The sequence below is a fragment of the Belonocnema kinseyi genome, chromosome 2, assembly GCF_010883055.1.
Source record: "Belonocnema kinseyi isolate 2016_QV_RU_SX_M_011 chromosome 2, B_treatae_v1, whole genome shotgun sequence".
Classification (NCBI taxonomy): Eukaryota; Metazoa; Arthropoda; class Insecta; order Hymenoptera; family Cynipidae; genus Belonocnema; species Belonocnema kinseyi.
Window position 1 is genome coordinate 5,001,197 of NC_046658.1, and position 18,464 is coordinate 5,019,660.

General features: G+C 35.7%; 1 protein-coding gene across 10 annotated transcripts in view; it reads right to left on the minus strand.

The window, feature by feature from the left end:
- LOC117167579 (protein kinase C, brain isozyme) overlaps nucleotides 1-18,464 on the minus strand; it is a 1,572,697-nt gene that overhangs the window by 1,397,091 nt on the left and 157,142 nt on the right. For 9 of the 10 annotated variants that reach the window (XM_033352622.1, XM_033352629.1, XM_033352624.1 and 6 more), the window contains one exon: nucleotides 10,043-10,074. The exons of the other annotated variant lie outside the window; for it this stretch is intronic. In XM_033352622.1, coding sequence (XP_033208513.1) covers nucleotides 10,043-10,074 — 32 coding nt within the window. The remainder of the gene's footprint in view (nucleotides 1-10,042; nucleotides 10,075-18,464) is intronic. 10 annotated transcript variants of the gene reach the window in all.

The window sequence follows — 18,464 nt, forward strand, 5'->3', positions numbered from 1 at the left end:
ACCTACGCTTGGGCGCAAAGGGTATGTGTATATGTGTGTGTATGTATGTACCTCCGGATGTATGGATGGGCACCAAACTCACTAGCCCCGTTTTCACGAGACCCGACGGTGCGCCTGCGCGCCCCACTAGACCACCGCCTACTAGACAATAAAAAGGACCCGCGGACAGAAAAACGGGCAGTTTGTCGAGGGCGGCAGGTCGGCTCTCCCGTTCTGCCTGCGCTCGGCGAACTGACTGGTTCCTCCGGTTTACGACCTACCGAACCTGGACCGAAACCATTCCCCCTGCTCTCGTACACGAGTCCCTCGATGGTAGACAGGTGCGCCTGTGGTCATCCTGAGAGGTAAGAGTATGCCGGCATCAGGCGCCCCTCACCGGTCTCTTCGCGGCTACGCACCAGTGCCTCGTCCTGCTCCCGCTTTAAGAGACCGCTTCATTTGCGACTACCTGGCGCAACTATAATCGCCTATCGAGCAAAGGGGTATCCTGACTACGTTCAGTCTACCCCGTGTCTAGAAACAACCCCACTGCCTTAGTCCTGACACCGACCTGACTGCCCAGACCGACCTGACTGACCAGCACAATCAGCCGTCACACACGTCTTGGACACCGCCAAGTTTCCCGACGACCGTTCGATACGTCACGCACGCCTTACGGCCACCAGGGCGTCCCCCTCTCTCTCCCCACCGTACCGTACCTGTCTCCTGGGAGAAACGGGTCCAGGAGGTGATGCCCTTGGCCAACAGGCAACTTCCTCTCGATTTCTGACACCTACCAGACCGCCCCGAGAGACTGACCGCATCGAAACGACCGACCGTCACGCATATTCTATACCGCACCAGGCCTCCCCTATCCCTCGATACGCACACCATGTCATCGTCGCGTACAGTCGATTCCGAACGCTTACCGCTTCTACCCCGTCACGCGTGCCTTGCGACTAACCCGCACACCGGTAAATCCGTCCGTCCACCGCTTCTTTAAACCATTGTTTTCCAGGGACCGGCCTGAGCATGTCAGCGCACCCGCTTTCTTCTATTCCTTCCGTACTCGTCACTACGACTTTATCATTCTCACGGCTTTCTGCTTACGCAACACACACTCGACATAACACGCAAACCTGTCAACCACAAACACAGCTACAATAACATTTAAGATTATCAGCGGCAACACACACCCACGCTCACACATGCGCATCACACACACACACACACACACACTCTTTAACACGACACATTCCCACGTTAGGGTTATTTAGTAATGTACTTTATAAGAATAATGTATTTTGTTTTCTTTTGTCAGCATATGAACCGTTCGTTCCCTTTATTTGTAAAACCTGTCCCACTTCCTGTAATAGCGCAATTTAGAATTTAATAGCAAACGAGTGAACGTAAGAACGAAAGCGAGAGTGTAAGCGAGAGAGAGAGAGAGAATGAGAACCTAAACATAAACATTACTTACAATCTTTACGCTTCTAATCTAAGCAACTTGCGTTTCATTTTTTTTTCACTATTTTTTATATCTCCAATTTTCCATTTTACATTCTTATCCTAATAAGGAGGTCTTGATTTTATGTAAAATTTCACTTGGTCGGTTTTCATCAAATCTTCATATTTTGAGACCCACTGAGTCAGAAAAAACGATTTTTACAATCGTGTTCGTCTGCCTGTCTGTGCTTCTGTCTGTATACTGTAGGCACAATAACTTTCGAAAAATTGATCAGATTGGATTCTGCTTTGGCACACTTTTTATGGGCCTAAAAAGAAAGAACAAGTTCGTAAACCAGCAATTTTGGATCAAAATTCAAAAAGTGAGCGCATTTTCAAAATTTTTGCAACCAAATATTTTCAAGATTTCAAAATTCTATCTAAGTTTATTCATGGTACTCGAAAACTCAAACAATTTATCCGCAAGACTTTTTTCTATAAAAAGAAAATGATCGGAGATAGAGCATTTTCAAAATCCAAAAAAACAAACTGAAATGAACATTTCAAGCCAAACAACGCATGATATGAAAAAAAGTCGTGTAAAGAAAAATGTTTATTTTTTTAAGACCCACAAGATTATCGTAACAACTTTTTCAACTTGGTAAAAAAGTTGAACATTCCAAATTTGATCGTAATAAAATTATGAAAAATCCAAAAATTTCATTTTTTGGTCAAATTATACAAGATACAAAAAAATGAGAAAGCTAAAATTGCGCTCCCTGGAAAGACCTACAAATTTGTAATGAATCACTTTTCGATAGGACGCGTAGTTTTTGTTTTCAGTCGGCAAAAAGAACATTTAAAATAAAACAATTAAAAATTTTCAGACAAACGTCACAAGCTACGAAAAAATGAGACAAAACTTGTTTATCAAAAAAGAGCTATAATTTTTGATAGGACCCCTTAGTTTTTGCATTATTCGCAAAAAATAACATTCAAGATAAAAATGTTAATTTTTTTTTTTAAAAACGATACAAGGTACGAACTAAAATTAACAAACAAGAGTTGTTCGCCTGAAAAGATTTATAAATTTATTATTAATGATTTTTCGATAGGACGAGTAGATTTTATTTCAATCGTAAAAAACAAGATTAAAAATAACAAAATTATGAAAACAAGGAAATAAGAATTATTATAATTCAATTTTTATGCATATTATGAACTGTAATTATATAAATTGATTTAAATGATACATGTTTCAGCACATCTTAGAATACAATTTGAAGCAAAACACGAAACCAATATTAAAATAATTATGATAAATACAATTTGTGCTTTATTTTGCAATGTCTGAAGAAGCAATTCTAGGCAGAGTTACACAAAAAATGGATTATATTTGATATAAAAGTGTTGTGTATAATGTAGAAAAGTTGACATTTTGGACAGAATCGGGTGCGAAGCACGAGACACGTGATGAGAATGTGTTCGTTAAAGCTGAAAGAGCTTTAACAAAAGAGTGTTCTTAATCCGAAACTTACAGTTGTCGATCCGTTGAACTTTGATTTTAAAAGGTCTGTGCACGAATGCGGCAGAAATGCAAAGACGGAGCGCGATAGCCATCAGTCGCGTACCTTAGGTGCGCTCAAACTCTCGAGCTAAGCTCTTTTAATAAAAGAGACTTCATAATCATTAAATTACACTGGTGAATGCTTTGAGTCTTAATTTTGAAATATTTGCCCGAGAATGTGGACAAATATAGAGACCGAGCGCGTAGTGCGAGGTAAATTCATAATCTTGTGACTCTTCTGAATACGAACCAGTTGGTAGCTCAAAAGATTGAATTATAGCACTTCCGCGAATAAGCAGCTTATGTACTGATGGTGGAATTTTATACTAAGGATAAAGATTTATGCAAAGATCAGCGGTTTCCAAACAGTAAGTCTTCAATTTCGCACAATTAACTATCCTTTCGCACGTTATAACTTGTAATATATCGTGGAATCTGGTGATCAGATCTTGATCCAAACCGCTTATTTTAGCAACCAATTTAGCTTTTCCCAAAAAGGAACGGGCAACATTTCCGGTATTTGTTGTCCCATAACCCTGCTTCACCACATCAACTGTTAAACCCAGTTTGGATCTTAATTGTATCTGAATACGTTCCTTTCTTGATTTTTTCATTTCCTTGTCTTTCTTTTTTCTTGCGGAAAACTTTTTAAAATCTATATTGTAGGAAACATGCAACGAATATTCCAGAACACGAATCCAGGTATGCAACGTCGAGAGACCATATTTATAATGTGCCTCATTGCATGGAATTTTAGCTACATATGGTAAGTTGTTAACATGTTTTGATCCCACTCCACAAATATTGCAGCGAGAAGATGCTTTCTGTACAGTTAGAATATTACATATCTTTCCATCAATCATCGTACACTTCAACTCAAAGCTGATATTAAAACTCATTCCACTGGCACCAATGGAATAGGTACGAACTTTTTCCAGCAGCTTTATGTGATAATTGTACTCTTTCTTTACAAGAGAATCAGTTACTTTAAGGAAATTAAATTTAATCGTCCTACAGAAATTGACAGATCAAGGTGTTTTGTTCGTCCATATAATATCATCATCTGCTTTTAATTGAAGAGGGACGAAGGAAATCAAAAAGAAAGATTTATCCGTGAAAAGGCTCTTGTGATAGCTGATGTTTTCTTCACTTTCAGACTCATTGTTATAAGATTCATCGTTTGCATCCACATTATCACTCTTCTTTGAACACTTTTGCCGTGTCATCTGATGCGCAGAAGCACCGTCCATACCCCACATTCCAAAGAGCACTAGTTTTTTACCAAAAAGTTTAGAGAGATCATCTTTTTCATTTGCAGCAAGATTCGCTTAACTGTATGACCCAGTAAACTTATGAACTGGACACTTGCTCCTAAATTAGTTGTCTCTATATGCTCACCGTTTCCTGGATAACAAGCTTTTTTCGCTTCGGAGATCTTTAAATACGGCGGATATGAATCATTTCCAGTTATTTTTTCATTGTAATTTGTTATCTTTTCGTATTTTCTCTTCGACAGACCTAAATCTACGTACATCACTAAGATTCTTTGCAATTTATTCTCGCTACCATGTTCCTTACGAAACTGCGTCCCAGATTCGCTATCGGACTCATTTTTGATCAATGAAACTGCTTTGGATAATTCTTCCTTGCTATAATTTGAAGCAAGTTCTTGGACGCGCCTTTTCTTCGTATTTTCGGATCCATCTTCAAATGATAATCGTGGTCTTCCTCTCTTTAGAACATTAGTTAAACCTTTTGTTTGGATAGGTGGGCAAGGAAAAGGTACCTTGAACTCTACTTCTAAGAATGCAGCATGATTTTGAACAAACAATGCTTTTTTTCTACAGACACTTTTCCATTTTCTATTATACAAAGGCATAAAAAAGTCAACCAATTTTTTTCTTATAACCATTAACTGACTTTCATCAAGAGAAGACGTAGCATTGATATTATCTAAAATCAAATCTACTTATTTACATATTGATTGCGGATCGCTATTCCAAATGATGTCACATAAGTGCTGATTTTTTATTATGTATTCCATGTTAAAAAATACTTCGAAGGATTCCCTCAATATCTCCGTAGAAACACGCAGTCTATTTGCGAACGTCTTCCATGAACCAAAATAAAACAAATGCAGAAAAACAAATCAACAACGACTTGAAGTTGCTCCTGCTACATTCAACTGTTTTTTAGGTATAGTTGATACCAAAAACAATTTATTTATAGCTGCAGCAATTTCAAGTCGTTCTTGATTTTGTTTGCTTCATTTGTTTTATTTTATTTCAAGAAAGATTTATTTGCAAGCAGTCTTTGCCAAGACATTTTCAGTTCATTCTGCAAGAAAATCTAGCCTATTAAAAAAATGGTAAGAATGTACATTTGTTCATACATTTTTAAAAAATAATTACCAGTTTCTGTAACTATTAAAAATATGTCAGCAAAGAGTCTTTTGCAAGACATTTTGCATTGATTCCGACAAAAAAATCAGAGCTATTCATGAAAAGATGGTCAAAATGTGCATTTATTTATAAAAAATTATTTAAATAATTGGCAATTATTATCTATTATTAACTTATTGTCAGCGCACATCATTATCTGTAATGCTTTATACAAAAGCTATGGGTCAAATTAGCTAATCATTGCGAATCACGAAAAAATGATTTGTGAATTAATTTGTTTATAACATTATTAAAAATTTGTGTAGTTACTCTAACCCACTGTAAATTATTTTTAGCTACTTATTTAATTGATTTATGCCCTTTTTTAATGAATTTTATAGTCTTAGAAAAAATAGTATCACGGAAAAGTTTAGCAACAAAAAGTTGTAACTTTGTTGTTCAATAAAAAATGTACGTTAAGTCGAATTAAAATATCCGCAGCTATTGGTTATAACTGGAAGCCTTAAGGTCATTTCTAAAAAACACATCAAAGTCCGTTAAAAATTGCACTGACGGTCGATTTTTGTCCAAAAAAGGTGCTTTTTTCCCACTGTGCGACGTGCCGGCGATGCTTTCACACCGATAAAACAAAGCAGCATCACATTTTGCGCTGCATGCGGTAGTCTGTTTCAGCATTCCGCGTATTTGTGTTTTAATGTTAAAAGTGAATAAAAGTTTAGCAAACTCTGAACCGGAATGGGATTCCGGTGAAAATGATGAACGTATCATCATACCTAATTCAGATTACTCTGGCTCCGATAGAGATGATTCGTCAGATGACGACAATTCGGAATCGGAATTTTCCGAATTTGCTCTGGCAATCTAGATGATCAAGTTTTTCTGTCTGATGATTTACGGAAAAAAGTATTATCTATGTCACCTGTGGAGTTATGACTTACTTTATATGATCCTCGGGGATCATTTTTTGCAAATTCATACTTTTCTTTCACTCTGTCCTTACGGACAGTGCCTGTTGATCGTGAACCACATTTATTCAGGTGAATGAGTAAATCTGGGCTGGTAAAAAAATTATCACCCATTCATTTTCTGAAATTTTTCGGGCTTTACGCTTAGGCATTTTTTTCGTTGGATGTACTGGAAAATTCTCGGAATAAAAATGCGATAGCGGTGTGGTTTGAAGTCTAACATATAGATTACGGAATAATTGGGAATTTTTTATTGAAAAACTGTGCACTTTTCGGAAAAATTTCCATAGAGTAAAAAGTTGTTGTATTCAGCCAAGGAATACGCCTGATTTTTTTCCGAAGCGTTTTGAGCAAAAATTTGAATTTTGCAAAAATTGTTCATGTGCAAAATTAAAAAAAGGCTCAAAACGCTTTGGTAAAATTGAGGCGCATTCCTTGGCTAATTACAAGCACTTTTTACTCTTGAAAATTTTTTTCGAAAAGAGCATCTTTTAGATAAAAAAATGCATTAATGTTTTCACAAAAATTTTGCCATTAAGACGCCATATTGAAAATACTAAAACGAAAAATCGATCTTTGAACCATGGATTCTCAAAGCTTAGACATTTATTCCAATGGTTAGTGGGGTCCCAGAATAATTACAGACCCGAAAAACTTTGAAAAATGGATCACAAAAAAAATAAGCACGAAAAATCACGTTTTTTTTGTTGAAACTGTATTTTCCAATAATAAATAAACTTTTTGGGGAATTTCATTAGTACAATCGGAAAGAGGAGATTTTAAGCAATGAAAATATATGTATCTTCAATTCGTGTAGGGTCGAACAGTCTTAGTTATTGACCTTCGAAGAGCAGTGTAACAGTCGTGGCGTTTTGGCAGTTTAAGGGTTAAGCGATTGTGTAGCTCTTTGCTCACCTGGCCAGCGATGCTTCCCGAGCGACCCCGACCCCACTACGTGAATGTGGTAGCACTTAGGAATACTCCGCCAGCATTCCCCAAACAACCAATTATACGCAGGATTGGCTTAACTTATCCCAATCATCACTATCGGAAAGAATGATCACAAATTCACATTTTCACTTAAATTTTAGCGGAGCTTACCTAGAATATAGAGTTGTTCTTATAATGACACCCCTAGCGTCACTGTTGTATACTCAGGAGGCTGTGTCAGTGAACAAATTTACTGCGTGTTCTAATGCAAACGTGTGGTACAGAAAGACGATGGTACAGTGTGGTACCACCGTCAGTGGTACAGTATATTACTGTTCTGCTGGTACAGTAATAGCTAGAATGGTTTCTGGGATAATTTTATTTATATTGATTCTGCTATTGAAATAAAAGCAAGGGGTATAATAAACCTATGTTTTAATTAGAAATTATTAGGACTGAATGAAAATTAAATTGTGATGAAGAAATTTTGAGGAAACGTGAATTAAGGCAAAAATTTGAATTGCGAATTTTACTATAGGCTTTTCAAAATATTTTTTATAATTTCAAGTATTAAGCAGTTTGAAAATTGATTTTATAAAATTCCAAGTAAATTTTAGTGTTGCAGGGGGTTAAAAAAAGGTGACTTCCTGCCTCATCGCTGCCACAAGCAGCTTGCCCCGTTCACGATAATTCTATATGATACTAAAAACCTGTGCGAGAAATCTAATTACTATACAATTTAAAGGAATCTTTATTATCATCAGATCTGATAACCATCAATCAGTGTAGAATTTTTCCCAGCGGAGCGATGGAGTAGATGTTTTTTCACAAAAAATTGGCTCTATCACAGACGTATCACCTTGCAAAAGATAGCATTTGTTTCTAAAAAAGGTACTTTTTTCGATCTCTCTAACAGCTTAACGGAAAAGCACTCGATCGGTGATCGGAAGTTCTGTGATTTGTTTTCCAGTTGAGTATGGAGTATATCTTTTTTCAGACAAAATTTAATTTTCTTATTACTATAATGTGCTGGAGCTTCACGCTGCTAACTGAATTATATTGATGTTAGTTAATTTTGCTTGATCGTGAATTCCATTTTATTAATTCAATGTTCCTTTTTCAGATGCGCTGTTAACGTTAAATTATAATGATAAAACAGGGTTTTTCTTTAAATAACTAAAGCACTGACTCTATATTAAACTTTGAGTGTATTCAAAATAAAACAAAATAAATTCCAAAGTATAATTCCAAAGAAATTAAATACAAAAATGTTTAAACATTATGCGTACCCTAACTTATGACTAGCTCCACACACCATTCATGATAATGAAGACAGGAGGGCCCAATGAATCACACTTCTTTCCGCGTACACCAAAGTTATTTGCAAAATCGACATATCCATTACGGTAGAGAAAGATCTGCTAGTTTTTGAATAGGAATAGTTGCGGGTTTGTATGTATTTTTGTCACTTCTCTTCATGTTGTGTCCTCCATCGACTAAAGATCAGAAAGTTTGTGCCTTTTTGAAGGGCTACGTCTATTGATATCCAATTAGTAGTGGGTGATACAGAAACGAAATTTTTTCCAAATTCCTCAGTATACCTTTCATTCTCTTAATTTAATATTTTTCAAATGGTAATTCTACTTTAATTAACTGTGCGTTGTATGTTGTTTTATATGAGCTTCCCCCCCCCCCGCCTAACGGCGATTTATATCTCCATCTAATCTCTTTCCTTCTCATTTGCTTTTTTTCTCACGTAGCTTACGCATCCGTGTATTCACGTCAGATTAAATTGATACTGCTTACGTTGCAACACTTCCTGTCAAGTTGATTTGAATTTAAAATCGATTAAATGGAATCTTTAATTATGTATTAGGACAATTAGTAAAACACGTACTCTGGAATTTTCATACAGTCAAAGTGTTAAACCATTTAAAGAGGCAGAAAACTTATAAAATAAATTGTGGTACTCAAGCTATTGTTGTTTTTAAACTCTTAATTCATGGGAAAGACTCAATCAGTATATTTTAAATAGATAATTATAATAATAATTATCATTAAAATTATTAATTATTAATTGTAAAAAATAATTAATCACTAATTACTGACCGGGCGTATTCTGCTACCGAGAATTTTAATTTAGGATTCCCATGGCTATGGGCTTTTATGCGTCATGTCACGCTGAGTTTCTACCGACTGTCAAAAAAGTTATGGAATACTCTGCTGAAAGTTCATACTGAAAGAACTGACCGACCAGTCTAGACATTTCTGAAAAGATCGATATTGCCTGCAGTGCGTACCGGAAATGTGAAATTTGATGGTTGAGGAACTTAGGTGAGAGTTTAAATCCACAGGTTACCTGAAATTTGTAAAAGAAGGTAATACTGGAAGTTAAAGAAATTTGTAGACATTTTAATTCTAACCGATAGTTTTTACCGGTAGTTTGATCTGTCTAGTGGTTTCTGTGAGGTCGATCTCATCGTAAGTTCTTACTAGAAGACTCTACCACACGGTGTCGAAAACATGGATAACAACTCGTGATAGCGTTCTGTATTATAGGGATCAACCTCATTGACCGCGTCAGAAATCCATGTCACTGACCTACCTTATCGACATGTGAATATGAACTGATGTTAACTGATACATTGCATCTTTTATAGTTTGATTGCAGTATACAAATATTACATAAAGCATCTAAAAGTCAAAACTCAACTTGAGTACTTTAAATAATAATGTAATATTTATATACACACCTTGGCACTGATAACCCTGCTTTCCAAATCCCCTGAAACAGAATAAAAAATTTATTCGTGATAATAATTTTCTTTCGCATAGGAAATATAAATAATAGAGATATTAAATTTTTGTCTTATAGTTGTCCTTCGTGAGCTCTTGAACTTTTCAAAACCTGAAATACGTTGTTGCTTAATGCATCTTACACTAGGTACTATTTGCACCGTTTCCTTATTGGGAGGATCAGGTAAGGTAACAGCACTGAACAAAATGACAATCGGTGAGGCTGAAGCAACTATAATTTGTCGTTAAATTAAAAAATAAGGAAAATAGAAAACATAAACATCACTTGACCTCGGGAAGAAAAGAAAACTACCAAAACAGAATAAGACAGTGTTTGTGTATAAATTCATTCAGTAAGTAAGTGTTTGGGTGGGATACTTTGGTTAAGGGGTAGATGATTAGGTGGGCTAGACGCTAGTGTGAAATTCAATTATTTTAAAAAGAACGAGCGTTTAAACTCGCTGATCCCAGGGATAAATAGGTTAGGCTTCTTATGGCGTATTAGGGGTGGTTTCTACCCCTAGAAAGTGAATTCTGAAAAAAAACACGGGTTTAATATTTCTTATTGTTTTATTGATGTGCAAAGTTTAGTTCTAGTCAGTGAGTGACACTTGGGTAGCGTTACTTGTTAGGTATGTAGAGAATAAAGTTGTAATTTGCAGTTACCTTGTTTTCTCACTCATTATGCTACTAGTTTAGCAGCATAAATTTGCCAAGTAAACCTACAATAAATGTAGAAAAAAGGAGTTCTGTCGTAGTGCATTCGCTTGACATAATTCGTTAACCTGTTGAATTTTAAAAATGTAAATCCCTGTACGGGATTCCATAGTTGTTCCTGTACGAGTTCCTACACTAGAAATTAGACATTGAAACGTTAGCTAGTGCAAGTAAATGAATAAAATCTTATAATGAGAAGCAAAACCTGTCAGGAACCGATTCCATATACCCTATACAATTGTATATAAGAGTGGTCCAAAAAATAGACTCTTCAAGTGCTCATGGACGTCTGGAAATTCCTACAACCTAGGCAAAATCAGAATGTGCCTTTTTTTGTTATAGAGTCATTGTTCAGTTCGCAAAAATGTTTTTCATATACTTGACAAAGTAAGGTTGAAGTAATAAAACTGTGAGTCCACTCTAAAAACCTATCTGCCTGGTCAGTATTCACTAATACGCTTTTCATTTCTGTTATTATTATACTTTTCTACCAGGAGAACTACACCCTAAAACGGTTGTTGCACTCGCCATAAAAGCTTCATCTGTTAACCTACGGGCGAACCTAAAGTAAAATTATCAGTCCTTTCCCATTTTTCAAACCATTTTTTACGATAAATCTATATACATCTAAGTTTCGGTTTTTCGGATTCATTCTGAAAGTTTTTAAGTATATTCGACACAAATTTCACTTAAAACAAGCTTAAATAAAACTTCAAATAAGTAATTAAATATTGAAATTTTGGTAGAATTCTCCTTATCGAACAATTATTAAACAATATTTCCCAATTATGAAAAGTTGAAAAATACGTCTTGCAATCTCGGAGAACAAATAATTCCAAGATTAAATGAATTGGTTTATAACTTTTGATAGAAAATTGAACCTGAAAAAGAAAATGTAATTATACGTTTTAAACTTCATAGGATGAACAATTGTTTTCAGCGAGACGAACAATTACTTTTAAAAAAAAAACAAAAAATTGTCTTTTCTGATTTTGCGTAGGCTATACAAATTTCCAGGCACCCGTAAATATTAAACTGTTGCCTTTTTTGCCACTTTTTTGTATATGGCTCTGAATTTCCTGAATAGCTTAGAAGGTTTATGTAACTACATAAACGTCTAAGGGATCCAGCACGGTTTCTGGCGTGTCTGTTCTTTTTTATAACTAAAGGAGGTCAACTCACTTGTGTTATCAAAAAATACTTTTTTTGCACAGATTGCAACAGAATGATGTGTGGAGTATGTGTCTCAGGTAACTTTACCTCTATTGCCAAGCTCAGAGGTGTCAAATCAACACTATAGCCAGTCGGGAATGTGCTCTGTGATCCCCCATGAAAAGTTTACGAATAAGCGCCGCGTTGAAGTCGTTTTTCTCAAAAATTTATTTTTCGAACTGGTACATGTGATATCTCAAAATCTATCCAACAAATTCCGTTCAAATTTTTTTTGGAGTTCCCGCTTGAACGAGGATTATTCCGATCTATCAAACTGTAATTTTTTTATCATGTAAAAATAGTCGCAAAACCCACCAAAATTCAGATATAAATGTTCAAAAAAATGTCAAACATTTAATTTGTAATATTTTTTAATAATAATAGTTCTGATGATATCCATTATCTCACATATTAAAATTTCCTTTCAATTTTTTATTTCTAATAAGCAGAACTTCCGAAATCGTGGGTAGCATGAAAGAGCTTTTTTTGAGATGGGTGGCTGAACAGCGGTATACATTGCTATTGAGCAATGATTTTGACCTGACAAAATTTTGATATACTCTTGAAATATTACTAAATATATAGCAAAAAGTTCAAATCGGTCAAATCTTTATGTTTTTATATTTCGCGAAAAAAATTTCAAAAAAGAAAGAAAAACAACCTTCAAATGGGCTAACCCTCTTAATATCACTTCCACCCCCCACCAGTAATGTATGTGTTTGATAGCTTACCTCCTTATGTATCTGCAATCTTAGGAGAACCACATAATCTGCTTCTAAAGCACACCTAACCCTTTTGAGTTAGAATGATTTCAGGATATCAATCTGACATCAAATGAGTTTGAGTTGTTTTACTTCTCTTATCAGTCAGCATTAGAATAGAATAAGTACCTTGTTGATGATTCCAGCCGACAATCAAGATGCTTGGCAAGTACGTCCTTTGATGGCGTCTCTAAATGGTATTCTACCACTGTTCGTATGCATACACAGCCTTGCGAATACCCTCTTTGCGCTATTCACCACGGGATACCTTTCAAGCCATTTAGAAAAATGGTCACTTTGCAGGTCAACTATTTCTTCTTGTCAATCGAAAGACATTAACGAAAATTTCTAGGTTCGAGCACTATGTTCTAACTCTGAGCGAAGAAATCATCACCTACGATCTTAGAAGTCTTTTTCAAATTGGTATTTAAATTCCATTTATAGCTACTTTCTATGTACTGCAGCCACTAAGAATAATATTCTACTATCTTGCAATGCTACTTTTATTTTGCAGACCAAATAAATTACTGACAAGGGAAGAGCCTGACTTTTGTCGTGAGTGTAAAATGAAGAACAATCTCAGAATGTTTTTAGACAAGATGAAAAGTATTCATAGAAATTGCTTTGGTGTTACTATGGCTCATCAAGAAATTGAGCCGGTCCTGAATTTCATATGTAGCACTTGTATATTTGGTTGAGCCGATGAAATGAGAAAAGGTCGATCGAATCTAAAATTCAGGACACCTATTAGATAGAGATAACCAGAAGGCAAGGAAGATTGCTACTTCTGCATGACAAATGTTAAAGAATTCAATAGTCGCAATATTTCTTCAATAATTCATGCAACATCTAGGTTCTGTCTACAATTCTTGGCCAATAATCGGGCCATATTAAATGCTCATTTTATTTATTTATTTGGAATAATAGAGGTAGAAGAAATCATTATAAGCTGATTGATTAAATTTTCTTTTTACACATTTAAGAATAATTCCCGAGTAACTGCGGAGATTTGACTCAGTAGCATAGAGAGCGATTCCTTTGGGATATCAAGACAGAGGAGCGCTGATATCAAGAACGAGAGGGTGAGCATATAAATATGTGACGTGCGACGAGAAAAAGGGACTAACGCTAAAAAATCAAAAATCTGTCTTTCAGCTCTATTGATGGGGTTTGAGTTGATCTATCCAACATAAAAATCAGAAAAAAATTTCAGGCATTATTTATTATGAAAAGATAGCTTTTTATTGGACCGTAAATAGAGCATTTCGTAGAGAGACTTCGAAACACCGAAAACACCTTCACTACACACTACTACAAATTGACGAACGGTGCTGCTTGCCGCGGTTTTCTTGCGGGAACAGAAGCGAGAAACATAGACACTGCTACAGTGGGTGGAGGGTCAAATTTTTGGGAGTCACCTTTCACTATTGAATAGGCTTTACTTCTATCGCTCGCCCTGGAAAATTCTCCGTTGTACCGTTAGTCTCTTTTTCTCGTAGCACGTCATATATGCTGACAGACTTCTGCTCGATATTGAAGAGACATTGTAGGAGGAAAGGAACAAACAGAACAACAAAACCACTCCATAGATCTTACAATCATAAACATGTGCGCCAGACCAGAAAAACAATATAATAAAATTCTAATTTTCGTACGGAAACCTAGGTAATGTAGAAAAACTCAGGACAGATGTCTTTTCAGTGTGACGATGAACAAGAATGAATTTTTAAGTATGTTCAGTCCCCTCCTTTCAAATCCTGCTGGAGCGGCTTAAGATAATAAAGTGTAGCTCAGATTGAATTGAACCCCAAAACACATCAAGATATGATTTTCGGGCCACTTTTCAGATGAATTCAATACCAAGAGTATTCCATGTAAAAAAATCTAATTTTCTAGCTAATTTTTTTCGTCTACAGTAAAACCCTGACGGAATAAGGGTGAACTTAGGCCAGATTCGTATTAAGCGCACCAAAATACGTAAATATATTATTCTCTGGCCTGATATTAGACGATTTTAATACCAGCGGTTATTTCATACCCAACAAAGCTGATTTTCTAGGGAATTTTTCGCGTCTAGGGAAAAACCCTGCTGTTATGGAGGAAAACTAGTGTCAGATTAGTATTTTGTGCACCAAAATACATAAGAATACTATGCCTGATCTTTTTCCAGATGATTTAATTACTAAGGGTGATTCATACCCAGATAAGATGATTTACTGGAGATTATCAGCATCTAGGTGAAAACCCTGAAGTGATGGAAAAAAACTGATGTCAGATTCGTCAAAATTTTCACAATTAATATTTTCAAAACCAGGCCCCACTTACAAAAAAGATGTGACAGATATCGAATGAAATTTGATGACCTTTCGAATAATGCTTACGCGACCGCGATTCGAATTTCAATCCTCAGGCCTTCCTGTTGCGAGAATCACTGGTATTTTTTAAATACCAGGATTGCCGAATCAAAAGTGTAAATTTTTTATTAAAAATTCAAACAAAAGTCATAGATTTAACTATATTTTATTATATGTTAGGTTGAGGATATTATATGGCTTGATTTTATGAGGCGGTCTTACTTAATTTTTTTTTAAATTATGTTTTAAGTATAATTACATTCTTTTTCGGGCGGTAACGACTATACAAGACAAAATTATTTCGGAGGCTGTGTAACACTACGGGTGATTTATTAAAAAAAATGTAGCGTATAGATGAAATTATTTTCTAAACCAATGTAAAACTTCATAAATTGCAAGATGATTGAAACATTGTCTAAGTTATTTCTCATTTTGGGTACTGAATTGTCACGTTAGAAAGACAAAAATAAAACTTCCGCTTTTAAACGAATTTTTTACTTCCACAACTTCATTTGACGTAAGATAGGAAAATGAATTTGGTAATAAAATATTCTATAAAAGTAATCTTTAGGGTTTTGCTTTTCATTTGCTCCATTAAAATTTTTTTAATGTTCGCAGCTCCAGTAGCGTAGAAAACGCAACAAAACCTGAGAAACAAATATTAAAGGGAGAGTTAAAGAATCAGTCACTTGCACGATTTATTGCCAAAGAATGAATGATAAACCAGGTTTGTGTACTTACAGGCATTGAATCCGATACTTCAGTCCAGTTAGCGTTTGCTTTGCATGAATTTACTCCCTGAATAAAAATCAGAGGATTCTCACTTATTTCTCAGTAACACACTTTCCTCTGATAAGGCAGTGGAATTTCTAGCCGTTCATTAGATAGTCCTTGGATGACGTGATATTTATGTATAGGACTACATACCAGTGACTTTCGATGGAAGAACAGGTACGAACCATACCTCATACGATCTGAAAATTCTAACTCTCTTCGATGTTGCAGACAAAATTCCTCACAACCCCGAGGATACGGCGTTCCTGCTATCATTGCAAACCCCTTACCATCAAAACACCCAAAGCAACTAAATAAACTGTCCCGGAAAATAGTTTGGGGATGTTTCCGAATGAAAAACCATGATGCCAAGGCATGAATGACTGTGTTGAAGGTTCCGTAGCACCAGCAAGTTAAGTTGGGGTTTAAACATTAAAAGTGAGAGCAGGAGGTTATTCAGGAGTATGTTTCTCCAGGTGTCTAATCAGGGGACTCAGTCAAAAATCGATTGCTGATCTCCGCGTGGCGGACCATATATTTTTCTAGCTACACGTAGGATAAAATATGGCGGATGAAGAATTAAATCATAGGATTTGTGAAGTGGTATTTACAGATAAATTATATGTCTCAGAGTCCAAAAGGGAAGTAAAATTGAAAATATTAGCCATTTCTCAAGCAAATAGCTACAAGCTTGACTTTATTGAAAGAAAGAGGAATGAGGCCAGGCCAAGTAATAGAGTTTGGCCCAGGTCCTAATTACGTTAAAAGCAACGTGAAGCTGGACACACTTGGTGTTGAATTAAGGGGTTTGTAGAAAACAAGGAACGAGGATTGCTTCATTCAGATGGAAAAAGAAGTAGAGAGCAGGACAGAACTAGCCTTGCCATCAGGGAGGCTATTGGGGACGAGGGAAAGGGCTCGACGTTCTCCGCACCAAGGTGGAAATTTTCAATCTCGGCATGACGGTGAAGGACACAACACGGGTCGAAAATCTTTCGGGGAGGAAAAGATTTCCGGCCTTCAAGGTGGCGAATTCGAATAGAAAGCCAGGCTATGCCGCTAAAGTAGCTGAGCTGGTAGACCAGCAGTACGCCGATATACAGCATAATAAGCTTATAGGAAGTGGCCCTGCAGTAATGCGAATTCGGCTTCGAGGACAATGTCTAGCATGTATTCTCACCTCTTGTACGGAATAAAGATGAAGAAGACAACCGTTGGTTTCAACCTTCTTCTCACCGCTTCTAACCCCATCTAAAATTGAATAAATTAAACTAGAAGAACTCTTTTCTTTCTTTGAGAGTAACGCGCTCTTAAGTTTGGTTAAAAATGCACCAGAAAAATTTTCTACAACTTTTTGATAATCCTAATGTTAAATCCATAAATAAGTAGAAAATGTCATCTCTATTTGATACAGAATCTTTTTCTGGAAAGTCATGATATTCGAAGGGTTTGATTAGCTGTAGAAAGAATTCTAATTCTATATGATATGTGTAAGTTTTGCCAGCCAAAACGCAGTACCTTCCTACTTTTATTTGAGGAAATTGGAAATTCGTCACCGTAATCGGAGATTGACTTCGACGAAGCAATCTAAAGCATAATCTCATTTATAAATAAAAATCAAGGCGCCAGACCATCCTTAAGTAAAAATCTAAAAAATAACCAACTAAACAGTGTTAGCAAAATTTACTTCAAAATTATATCGAGTAACTTAACTCATACTTAACAACTCGAAGCACGATCCATAAGTTCAATTTTGAAGAAACTTAACTTCTAGAAATTAGAAGAGGTGGTAGTTCGAAAGAAATAGTGTTCTTATTGTAGAAATGACGAAAAACCAATCGTGATGAACAACAATTACCATTTACTCTGAGAATAAGTCAAATGGCATGAGTAAGAATTTACATTTGCGGTAGTCCTAAAGATTAGCTACAGTATAAATGATCAAATTCTAATAATATCAGATTAAACCATTTTGATATTTTATTTAAGTGTAAAGCTATAAGTTCAAAGAAACGAAAAACGCTCCCTTTAATTCGAAAAAAGGTACCCAAAATGAATTATTATTCAGGGCCAGGCCTAGAAAAACTTGTTCTTGACAAAAACTTTCAAAACTCGTATGCTCGGCGAAAAATCACTAAATTCGCTTTCTTCGCGGAAAATCATTAAACATTTCTAACCAAATCCTAACGAAAATTATTTTTAAATGGTGTAGCAGTTTCTCAAGATAATCTTGAAGGAAAAGTATCCAATAATTAATTCACCGTAAAAAACTGATCCTGCGACAATCATACAGGTTACTCGGAGTCAACCCTACTGAAAATTCCTACGTAGGTTCCTGTATAGGATTCTATATTAGAACCTACATAGGGTCCTATACAGGATCCTATATTTTTTAATTATAGGTGCCACCTATCGGAAAGGACATAGGATCCTATATAGGTGTCTGTATAGGAAACTCCCTGATAAGGTACATAGTGGTACCTAACTATTGGTACTTAATAGTACATAATGGTACATGTGTCTCCAGATGCTCCTAGAGGACCAAAAAAACTTCTGCAAAG